At 33.7% G+C, this 12,583-nt stretch overlaps 1 protein-coding gene across 2 annotated transcripts; it reads left to right on the top strand.

Annotated features, from left to right (window-relative positions):
• The first annotated feature begins 9,265 nt into the window (after nt 1–9,265).
• LOC102599371 (uncharacterized) lies at nt 9,266–12,097 on the top strand. 2 transcript variants are annotated; one of them, XM_015305174.1, is made up of 5 exons: nt 9,266–9,577; nt 9,663–9,908; nt 11,407–11,499; nt 11,579–11,677; nt 11,755–12,097. In XM_015305174.1, exons 2-5 carry the CDS (start codon nt 9,834–9,836, stop codon nt 12,085–12,087), a joined length of 600 nt encoding a protein of 199 aa, XP_015160660.1. In that variant the 5' UTR covers nt 9,266–9,577; nt 9,663–9,833; the 3' UTR covers nt 12,088–12,097. The 2 variants fall into 2 exon arrangements, with proteins under 2 accessions (XP_015160660.1, XP_015160659.1); XM_015305173.1 differs by lacking the exon at nt 9,266–9,577 and having other exon boundaries at nt 9,598–9,908.
• Nucleotides 12,098–12,583: the final 486 nt, after the last annotated feature.

The raw sequence follows: 12,583 nt of genomic DNA, 5'->3' as shown, positions 1-12,583 counted from the left end.
CATTTTCTTCAAAAGAGTATATGAGAACTATGTATTCCCAAAGAGCAAATGTTTTCACATTTAAACAAGAAAGGAAACACTGATTTCCAAAAGAGACTTTGAGCTAGTTTTTGAGTAAAGAGTGAATGTTTTCACATTTAAGCAAGAGAGGAAACACTGATTTTCAAGAGAGCCTTTGGGCTAGTTTTTGAGAAATTATCTCAAACTACAAAAAGAGTTATGTTTTTAAACATATGAGCTAGTTACATTTTGGGAGTAGTATTTAACATCGATTTAGGGACAATTTGAGTTCAGATAATTCAAAGTTTCCATAAACCGTGTAGCCAACATGGGTAGAAAAGGGTCATACTTGTTAAATGATTTCTTAGTGCTTTTTAGCATAGACTAGTGGATCCACTTAGTATTTAGGTTCTATACCCCCGACAAGGTATAGGATGGCCCTGACAGCATGAGGCAAGACGTTGTATCATCACATAGCTCATAGTGATGATTGTCGGTTAGAGATACTCATACAGAGATATTTTGTATTTTTATATATATATCTATAGAGTTTACTTTGCATTTTCATTTACAAGCAGAGTTTATCTTGTATCCTTGCATACAAACTGAGTTACTATTGTATTCTTCAATACATTGAGTTGTTTTCTACTATTTTAAAAGCTTTCCGTTTATTGCATATGTATTGTTGCTTTATATTGAGTTGAATATCCAGATTTGAGTATATAGAGTTGAGTATACAGAGTTGAGTACCCAAAGTCGAGTATCTGAAAATTGAGTTGAGCCTTATTTCACTGAGTTGAATACTTTATTATTGAGTTGAGCCTTATTTCACTACGTTGAATACCTTATTGTTGAGTTAAGCCTTATTTCACTAAGTTGAATACCTTATTGTTGAGTTGAGCCTTATTTCACTGAGTTGAATATCTTATCTTTGAGTTAAGTATCTTATTCTTGAGTTGATTATCTTATTCTTGAGTTGAGTTTAGTTGAGTGAGTTGAGAAGACGTAAGTATGTTCTTTTTTATCAAGTTCAAGCTTATGTTATGCTTTAGAATTCCCCTTACATACTCGTACATTCAATGTACTGAGCCATTTGGCTTATATTATTTCATGATGTTGATACAGGTATTCAGGATCAGCAACAGACGCTTCATAGATACCACATGCAGTTCGAGGTAGCTATGGTGAGCCTCTTTGCTTTTGGAGGGTTCCATTTGTACTTTCAGTTATATCAGTTGTTAGGATGTCGTGGGTCTTATCCCGACTTCCATCTTTGTCAGTTAGAGGCTTCATATATAGACATATTTTAAAGACTTGAGTTGCCTATGGTTGGTAGTTGAAAGTTCTATTCATATTCAGAGTAAATCATTTGAGTTAAAACTTTGTATTTGAGTTTCATGAATTCTATTTAGTTTTTAAGCTTTTGTATGCTTGAGTTAGTCTCCTGCTTGTAGTCAGCTAGGATGAGGGTTCGCTTGGGGACCAACAATAGTTCTCGTGTGCCAGCCACGTCCAGGGTGTAGGCTCGGGTCGTGACACCCCGCACCCTCAAGCAAAAAAAATAAATTATAAATTGCCTTTGGAAAATGTTTCAATTTTAAAGATTTCTTTTATCTCTCTCAACCCCTACCCCCTCTCCCCCCCCCCAAAAAAAATTGCTTTTGAAAAATGTTTCAATTTTAATTTTTTTTATGCAACTCCCCCCTCCCCATCCCCTCCCTAACCCATCCCCAACAAGGCCACCCCACGCATGCTTCCCCCTTCCCCACCAGCCTATCAATTATTTTTTTAATTTTTTCGGAAATATTTTAAGGCCACCCCACCCCTACCCCAAACCCCCGTCGGACGCCACTCCCACCCAAGCTATCCCATCAATTTTTTTAAAAAAGTATTTCAAATTTTAAAAAAAAATCATTTTATACCACCCCCACACATACCTTGCCCTCCCAGCCGCCCACCCAGGCCACTTTCGTCATTTCTTTTTTGGAGAAATATTTCAAATTTAAAAGATTTTCATTTTTTACGTCACCCCTACCCTCCACCCCCAGACCATTCTCGTCAAAAAAAATAATAATAAAGGATTGTCTTTGGAAAATATTTCAAATTTAATTTTTTATGCAAAATCCCATCCCTACTCCATCCCCACCCAAGCCACCCCCATAAAAAAAATTAAAAAAAATTGATTTTGGAATATATTTCAAATTTAAAAATTTTCATTTTTAATGCCACCCCTCCCACCCTCCAGCAGCCCCTCCGCGAGCCCATCAAATTTTATTTTATTAAAAAAAAAAGTTCTTGGAACAAAACTTCCTGGGTCCGGTCCTGGGTTAAATCTCAAGGTCAGATTTTGGAATGGTCATCGAGGTCTTTTCCTAGTTTGAGTATCGGGGTTGGGTCCTAGTTCAATTATCGGGATTGATTTTCGTATCAGAAATATTTCCTTAAAGAGTATATTTTCGTCTCAACCCAAAAATATAAGATATTTTCTGAGAAATATCATTCACCAACCAAACATTAAAATATATTTTCCAGAAAATATTTTCTACTCTCCAACCAAACATGAGAAAATAAGTTAAAAATTCACTTGTTTTCCAAGAAAACATTTTCTAGGAAAACATTTTCCATGGAAAACATTTTCCATGGAAAACATTTTCCTTCATACCAAACACACCCTAAATCATTATTTTATGTTAAATTGCATTTTTACATGCCATTCATTTTATTCGTTACATTTGTTAATATTCATTTTATTTGTTACTTTTATTAATATTCATTTTTTGTGTTTTTAACGCACTCTAGAAATATATTTAAATACAGATAAGATTGCATACACAGATACTTTATTAACAGATGGTTTTACCCATGATTTTAAGATAATGGTATTGTAGTATGACAATTTTCATTTTTCTATTTAAAGAATTTCTTGGTCATTAAGTTAGTGGTGTTGGATAAGATTTTAGAGAATGAGTGTAATTTTTAGATTTTTAGTCTTATAGAAATTTCTTTAAGTGTTCATAATTTTCCGGTGACAAGTTTCTCGGAGCTCCGTTGGGATCCGGCAAGTTCACCACCAAACACTTCTTTTTATGTGAAATGAGGTCAAGTTAAAGGGTATATTTCTACCTAAAATATTATATCGGAAGAGTGAATTATGTAGAAGTGTGGCTTTTCATTTTGCAAGGGTTAGTGGTTACAAAAAATATTATATTGGACGTGGACATACTAGTGGAAGTTTTTGTCTATTTAATTATGTTCGATCCAAAAACTTTCCATTCAAGCTCTAGCCTTTCTTGTAGATCTTGAAATTAAGAAGCAAGCACCGACTGAGGAGGAAAGTGTATTTGAGAATTTCCTGGACATATATAGTAATCAATGATTTTCAAAGATTGTAACATTATTGTTGGAGTCCCACACCGTCTGTGACATGGGAATATGGACTCTTTATATGGTCTCTGGTAATATGAAGGATAAGGTGAATATGCTAATGAGATTGAGTCAAGAAATGTTCCTTTGACTCTGGTATATGCAGCAAAGAAACACTGTTGTCCTCAATCTTTATAACATAAGCACCTTTTTTTCATAATGCTGAATGATATCTTGAAGTAACGATGTTGCAATCTCTCACTAAATATAGAAATTGGACGATCTAGAGAAGAAGTAGAAGAAGAAGAAATAGGAGATAGTTGGACAAGCTGAATTTCCTATATATTTGGAACTATTATTGTCTCGATCCCTAATCTACTTGGAGTTTCACGAAACTTATGTGGTTTAGTTAGAGTGGCTAGATCCCATATTGGTTGGAGAATAAACCGGTGGTCTACTTATATGAACCTGGAAAATCTCCCTCATGAGCTAGCTTTTTGGGATTGAGCTAGGTCTAGATGCCATAGCTTTACATGTTTCATGTTCTCGTGTTGTTTTCACGTGATATAGGACCACGTGGTGGTTCCATTTAATTAAGTCAACCGACATTCCTATAGAGCTCAAATCCATATGAGTCTCTCCGCACAACTGAATCTCCTAACACCTTGTCTCCTCTTGTCTTCTTATCCACGTCATTGGCTTGAGATCCGATTGTACTATTTTCTCTTCCTCTTCCTGGGTCCTGACGGCATCTTGTCTCTTTTCTTGCCATGTACACCTGGACGAGTTTTACTCAATGCAATATACTCACAAACTCAACAATCAAAGCTGCAATAGAGAAAATGAAGACTCACACAAACTACATTTTGATGTGATCTCTCTGTAAAAGGTGAGTTATATGTCTCTACTGATATAGGTATTGAAATGTTTAAACCATTTTATTTTTTTATGGATTTATGATTTTTTTAAAATTTAAAAGCACTAGAGGAGAGCTAAACAAAAGCGGATCTAGAATTTTGCGCGAGGTTGCGTTTTGTGACAATTGATACAAAACTTAACATTGTTATAAGTTTGTAAAGATTTACCCAAGAATATATGTAGTTCACATTACCTTGTACGGATTGATAAAATGATGAATATCTTTATATGTAGAAATAATTTTTTTGTTTATTAGAAATTAAGTTAATTTACTTATGACGTTCTTTGTTATTTTTTTCCTCGTAAAGCCATGGGACATAAGGAAGAGCATTATGAAAAAGAGGTCATGAGAAAGTCCTAAATGATGATGCAAATGGAATATCAACCGATCAATTCGGAGAAAGTTCCTCTGTTCTACCTAACCCTGGATGGATTTACTTGTTGGATTGCATTCCCACAAACTCGTCTAATGAGGAGGAAGGGAAGGCCGAAGGAGAGAAGTCGGAGCGATATGAAAAGTCAACATGAAAAGAAAATCATCATCGAAACTGGAGCAATTTCAATGAAAATTTTACAATAAGAACAATGAAACAAAGCCCCCATAGGAAAATGTGAAAAAGTACAAGTGAGTTAGATAGAGAATAAGAAGACACACACGTCTTATGTAACATAATACACGTAGGACACCACATATGACGAAAAATTGTCATGTAGGACAGCATATAGGATGAATGTATCTATTTGTTTTTTTTTTTTTCAAGTTTTAGTATCTTTTTGTGCACATCCAAAACTAGAGGGCATAGATTTGAGTTGAGTCCAAGTTAAATGACATATTTATGTATTATATGCCATAGATTTAATGTTGTCCGAGTTTTTCTTTAATTCTCGACATAGCAGGATATCAATGTACTAAATTTTTCTCATTTTACTTATAGAACTTGGTAACTTTTCTATGCTTGATTCGGAATATGAGGGTCAAACTTATTGATGCATGCTGTAAATATATTTGTAAAATCATTTATCTATTGATTGTTTTCTACATATTTATAAATTATAAAAAAATTATGATAAGCCATAATAATTATCAATTCAACCAACAAAAAAAATTACTCATTATAGTTCTCTAAATAATAATCAAAGACACATACATTCAAAAGAAAGAAGTACTCTCCATTACTTTGTAATTTGTAACCGGGTCAATTTGGGAAACAACCTATGTAATCAATCTAAAATTTAGACGGATTTGAGCTAAATATGTAACCAAAATTAATCCTTAAAATACGTTTTGACAAAAACAAAAAAACATGGGACTCCACAAAGAGTGAAAAAGAAAAGAAAAGATAATTTGAATTTTTCTTGCAAGTTTATTTGGGCTGGGAACAACTTCTGAGTTCTGAAGTACGCGACTAGAAGTTGAGAATTCTCGTTTGATTCATGCATTTTTTTTGAATTGTGACCTTTTAAAAACCAATATCATACCACTTTGTTTGAGGTTTTATATGACTTGCCAAGGCTTACTTTGGACGTTTCTGATTGAATATTATTTAACTAAAGTTTTATCTATGTGGCTTATGCTAAATTAAACATTTTTTTAAGGACAGGTAAACATTGATTAAAATTTAAAGGCATAATAGAAAAATGTTCCTTTTCATTTGACTTTAATTTTTATTTATACCTGCGGATTTTTAGTGTGCACAAATAGACATTAAACTGTATAAAGTTGAACAAGTAGATATATGTATCCTACACGGCCAAATTATTTCTATGTGACTTCCTATGTGTATTATTTCACGTATTATGCATATGTCTACTTAATCAATTTTATACAAATTTAAGTGTCTACTTGTGCATTTTCAAAATTGGAAGTCATAGATTTTAGTTGAGACCAGTTAAAGTACAAATTTATGTATTTTGCCAAATTTAAATCATATAGATTTTCTTTGTTGATGTATATATGTGCTTGTCATGTATGGTTGAAATGCATGTAAAAATAAGTTAAAAATTTCAGTCATATTTGTCTGATAGTCTTTTTGTTCTTCAAATTCTAACACTCAAATATACACCAAATAAGCTTAAATTTAAAACATAAGTTCCATATATTATCAAGAACAAAACTTTCCTTTCATGCTCTAGCCTTTCTTGTAGATCTGGAAAGAAGCAGGTACCGATTGAGGAGGAAAGTGTATTCGAGAATTTCCTGGGCATATATAGTAATCAATGATTTGCGAAGATTGCAACATTATTGTTGGAATCCCACATCGTTTGTGGGATGAGAATATGGACTCCTTATAAGGTCTTCGGTAATATTAAGAATTAGGTGAATATGTTAATGAGATTGAGTCGGAAAATGTTCCTTTGACTCTGGTATATGAGGCAAAGGAACACTGTCATCCCCAGTCTTTCTAACATATTGATCTTTTTTGTTATTTAATAATGCTAGATGATATCTTGAAGTACCGATACTGCAATCTCTCACTAAATATATAAATTGGACTATCAAGAGAAGAAATAGGAGATAGTTGGACAAGGTGAATTTCCTACACACTTGGAGTTTCATGATACTTTTGTGGTTTTGTTAGCGTGGGATAGATCTCACATTGGTTGGAGAACGAATTGGTGGTCAGCTTATATGGACTCGGGCACTTCCCCTTCACGAACTAGCTTTTTGGTATTGAGCTAGGTCCAGATTCCATATATTTACATGTCTCATGTTCTCTTCCTGTCCTTCCGAATATGGTTTGCCTAATTCATTGACTGAATACTGTTCAAAAGCAATGGTGTCTATAAATTTAAAACCCTTAAGTAATATCTCTCGAGTCATCTCTTCCGTATTTTTCGAATAGGTTGCTTCTAACATCGGAGAAATATAGAAGAGATGTTGGACAAATATTTCTAGGTGTTATGTGCTAATGAGCTAATGCAAACAATCGGTATGTCCAATTAGCTTCGATATGTCGAACAATTGCAACTTCCGGATATGTAAGTTTTATAAAAAATATCATTGGGTACGTGTGCGACAATATTTTGGGAAAGGCCAAGCAACATAGGTATTTATCCTCTTCTTAGTAATCTAGATGCACAATATGTTGGATAGGGGGCATTCTTTTCCTTTATGGTGCTATGCTTAGCTAGATTTCTGTCACATTATTCCTTGAACTGTTTCTTAACCAGGATGGAAATGTTTGTTGTTAACACCCAATTTTGGCTTAACATTTTCAAAATTAGTAATTTTGAAGTTTTATTCATTCAATCGTACAAAATGCATTTTTTCCAAAGATACCATATACTTTGTTACTGTGTACTCATGTAGACTTTTGAGTTCTCAATTTGTTACTATGGTGTTTATTGGATCCTAAAATACTCTTTGCTGTTTTGGTTTCTCTTTTCAAGTATTTACTTCATGATTTTTTGATTGATTCTTACATATGATTCTATATTAAAGTATTTTCTTTACTGTTCTCTTACTGATTTTTACAGATTTGTTCTTAGTGTCTGTTTAGATAATAATTCTTGTATAGTATTTAGCAAGGTGTAGATCATCTCTTAGAGAATATTGAAAGGTGGTCATTAATTAACTCACAACTTACATGAACAGAAGCCCTTGATGCCTCTAGAAGATATGTTTTAGGTAAGTTTTTAAGAAACAAAACCTCATGAAAACTTATTACTAGAACTGAATTAGTTATTTTGTTATGGTGTTGTCTTGTGCGGTTCAGTTGCCACAAAGTACCTATAATTTTGCCAATAAGATAACATGAATCAAGTATGATAGTTTAGATGAGTTTTAACCTCACTTTAAGTACTCTCCTGTATATGGTGGACTTTTTGGAGTGAAAGAAACAAAAGGCAATACTCTAGAATCAGTACAAAAGATTAAATGGTATTGCATGAGAACATTCTGTTTTTCTGTGTAAAGAGGATAGTACAGATGATGCAGATTTTAGATTTTTTTTACTTCTTTATAGTTCAGCATAGACTTTCATCTTTTAGTCACTGATGTAAATCTTTTTGGTGGTTGCCAGCACAACTTTACCTTTTTTTAAAAGAAAAAAGAACATAGTTGTTGTTAAGTACTATACCTTGTCACTTGGAAGTAACATGATTTAAGTGAAGCCATGTTGAAAATTTAGCCTTGGTACAACTTAATATGTGATCTGATAGAGAAATTGAGAATTTTATATGCAAAAAAGTAAGCTGGGAGAAACCCATGTCTAATAGGGTGAAACTTAACTGATGGGAGCTATGTACATGACTCCGGGAAGGAAGGAATAAGAGGTATTCTAAGTAATGAGAAGGTGATCTCATTCTGGCATTTGTTCTCTTAGTGAAATGCAATAGTGACAATATGACTAAGACAATTGCAGTCAGTTACAGGGTGGAATTGTGCAACAGACTTGAACACACTGACCTAGAACTAGACTCTCAAATTAGGACAATCATGCTTCAAAACAAGACCATCAAGAACCTCAGATTAAAAAGGATAACATAAAAGATTCTGAACCATTTGAGCTTGATGAATGTTAATATCAAGCATTACAACAGAAATGCAAATGAGGTGGCAGATGGCTTTGGTAGCTAGCTTCAAGTCAAGACATTGGGCTACATTTGACTCCTACCACTCTGTATCCAAAAATGTCAAGGGAGCTTACCAATTGGATAAGTGTCAACTCCCTAGTCTCATGATACGTTATGATAATGAAATTTTTTTTGTTAGTTAAGTTTGTTTCTTTTTTAGGTAGAGTAGAAAACTTTGTTAATAAATCCTACACTTTTTTTTGGCTTATTGACTAAATTAGTTTACAAGTCAAGCGTTATATTCTAAGGCCTGGCAAAGACCCCCTCTTTGTAACTTTTTGCAGGAATACGACACAAACTACCTCCAGTCAGTTTAACAAAAAAAAAACACTAAGGACTTGTTGAATGATTTTTATCCTATTGGGTAACTTACAATTACTTTACTTTTTTTTTTTTTTTTTGTATTAGGATGAAATGAATCCAACAAAATTTCAGAACTCCCAAATGGGATCAAATTTCAAGACTAAAATGCAGGCATGCATTCCACCTGGTGCCTTAGCAAGGGGACGAGGAAAAAGCTTAAAATCTATGGGCTTCAAGAGAGTAATGGCTGAAGAAACAACTCCAATTGGTCAAAATAAAAACTTAAAAGCATCAACTTATCAAAAAGAGCCAGCACAAAATGTTATTGTTGTACCTTTTGCTTTTGATCCAAATGAGGATGATGGTCCCCTCTCTCCAGAAGTTGAAGTCATGCAAGATATCCAGACAAATGAAATAAGTATTTATTATCTCGCATTGTCATTTATCTTTTTGTTAGTGTAATAATCTGGTATATTTTATGTCTGACTTGTATTATATAGTAGGTCCTCGTGAATCTGCTGAGCCAAAAAAGTTAGAGGAAAGAACATTTGTAAAAATGTTGGACGACTCAAACCAGGTGAAAAATTGAGAGTCACTTTTTATCAGAATCGAGTTGTTGGAAATCATCATACATCTTTGTCAGACACTTGGGGATTTTAGTTCGTGATCGTAATATGTGTCCATTGCGGGTACACTCATGGATGGACATCGAAAAGGACAAGCTAGAACATATGTGGAATGCCGTTACGGTAAGAATTTTCAACAATACTTTTTAAAAAAAAATTAACTAGAAAATTGTGATATGTGTGTACTCTCTCATTGTGTGTTTTTAATCAGAAACTTGTTCTTCACCACCATAATGTTCATCCTATTTTCCATATCACATTAGAGTATAGTTGCATTAATGATTAGCTTTCCTACATTCAATAATTTTCCTTACAACCCTAGAGATTGAGAAGCTATCTAAAGTATAATGTTTCAAATGATAAGAGTGCATCCATCTAACCCACAAACAATCTTTTCTGTTAGCAACTGCCCATAATTGATCCAAAACTGCAGCCCTGTTTCGAGTTTTTAGGTGCTACGTTGAGTCCCTAAACAGTCTTATAGTGACACTCTTTACCCAAGAGACCAAAGTTGTTTTTGAAGCTATTAGATTGCTTGTCCATAGGAAAGTTCTACATGTTCTATCTATAAGTTTCATGATCCTTTTGGGCAAGATGAAAATTTGTGCCTAATAGGTTTGGACACCAAAAACTATTGACTATATAAGCTGCAATTTGCCAGCATACATGACGAGTCTAGTTGTTTAACATTTCAATTTTTTCAGTAATTTTATCTATAAGAGGCATACATGTGCTATTGGTAGTTTCTTGGAAGACAGAGGAACCCCCAAGTACTTCAAGGGTAGTGTGCCCTTAATGAAACTCTCCCACTATAGTTTCTCTTTGGCATAATATATAGTTTTATTAACCAAGTATAAGTTATCTACTAGTATAAAAAAACGCTGAAATGTAAAACGCCATTACAACATATGAACTACCTGTTTCCAGACCACAAAACTTTCTACTATTGACTAGCCTATGATACCAAAAATAAAGAAATTCATTACTCTATGGATAGAAACTTAACTGCTCAAGTCTTTGTGCTAGTTTGCTCTTCATGTGACCTTAAAGTGCATCTCCGGATAATTTGTCTAGTGAGCTTTTCAGTTACATTCATTTGGTGCTGGAAGATCATTTTGTTTTTTCATGCCAAATATGATACACACAAGCTGCAAATGTCCTATTTCTACTGCTTTACTTTGAAAATCCACAAAGCTTGTTTAGGCTCAATCGACCAGATCGGTTGGCCCTAAACATATGTCATGCTTTAACATTTTTAGTGCTTATAAAACCTTCCTGAATCTAATATTCCATCTTTCTTAACAACATGAAAAATGATACTGGTGAAATATTGTAGGATAAATTTGTCAGTGACGAAATGAATGATCAAAAAGAACATGTCTTGCAACATATGCGAAGGTTATGGAATAATTGGAGAGGATCACTACACAAGAATGTGAAATCTAAGACATTTCGCGATGCTCTAAAAGATGTGCCAAAAGAGGTAGACAAGGGTGATTAGGAATGGCTAGTTAAAGAGCATTTTCTAAGTAACAAGTTTAAGGTATGACTTCATAGCTACTATTTATTAACGTTAGTTTTAGTGTTTGACTATAATTTTCATGGTGTTTTATTAATATAGGAAACAAGTACAAGAAACTCAGTGAATAGGTCTAAGCTGAGTATGCCTCATCGTATGAGTAGTAAGCCTATTAGAGAGATAATTTATGAATTGGTAAGTAATGCTAGAAACTCTTTAGAAATCCTATTTTTTGTTAAATTGATTTATTTTACTTGTTTGTTTATATGTGAAGGGAGGAAAAGACGGTAAGCCACCAAACATGGACACTATCTTCTTCGAGACACGTAAGAAGGATAACAAGCTTGTCGAACCTGAAACAAATGCAAAATATGTATGTTTAGTGATAAGTCATTTTACATCATTTTACTTTATGTGCTTTATTATTTTCATTTATCTTGTGTTTAATAGGTTGAGATCCAGAAACTGGTTCAATCTGATTCATCTCTTACAAATATTGAGGTCGTCGAAAAGTGCTTTGGGCTTCAACGTAAGAGTCATGTGATTGGATTTGGAGGTGGGATAACATCTAAGGAGTTGAAAGGTGGTAACTCTTCAAAGGCTGCATTGCTAGATAAGTTGAACGCAAGTGAGAAAGAAAATGAATTATTAAAAAAACGCATGGATGAGTTGGAGAATAAATGTCAACGCATGGATGAGCTCGAGAGAAAATATGAACAACTTGCAAGTGTAGTGTTTGGTGAACCTACATCAACACCATCTTGCAAGTGTAGTGTTTGGTGAACCTACATCACCGCCAATTAACAGGTTAGTAGATTGATTTTTTTCTCTATGATGAAATGATTGCAATGCTATATGAAATTCTTTTAGTTCAACAATGGACGTCTAATGGCTCTTCTTTCATCTCCTTATGTGGTAGGCTTATTACTTGTTGAACCTCAGAGGATGTGTCCCCTTAGATTGTTGTTGCATCAGTAAATCTACATTGATACCCCTCCGCCTTTACTATATTGTGTATTTCTACTTTCCTTTCTTTCGATTCTTTCCCTCTCTTGGTGTTTCAGCTGAAATAAGGTTGTAAAGTTTAATGGTTGTTTTGTATATGTAGATGAATTGTATGGTGTTCTTTTTGATTGGATGCTACTCTTTGAAATATTTGTGTCTAAATATCCTTGAATTGATGTCTCTTTATTACCATGAGAATGTTGCAATTCTGATATGAGAGCATTGTAATTTATCTATGTTTATGAGTTTTCTCCCTTCATTTATCATTTCTTGA

The sequence above is a fragment of the Solanum tuberosum genome, unplaced genomic scaffold (assembly GCF_000226075.1).
Source record: "Solanum tuberosum cultivar DM 1-3 516 R44 unplaced genomic scaffold, SolTub_3.0 scf00703, whole genome shotgun sequence".
NCBI lineage: Eukaryota > Viridiplantae > Streptophyta > Magnoliopsida > Solanales > Solanaceae > Solanum > Solanum tuberosum.
The sequence above is the reverse complement of the archived record's forward strand: the minus strand, read 5'-3'. Positions and strand labels throughout refer to the sequence as shown.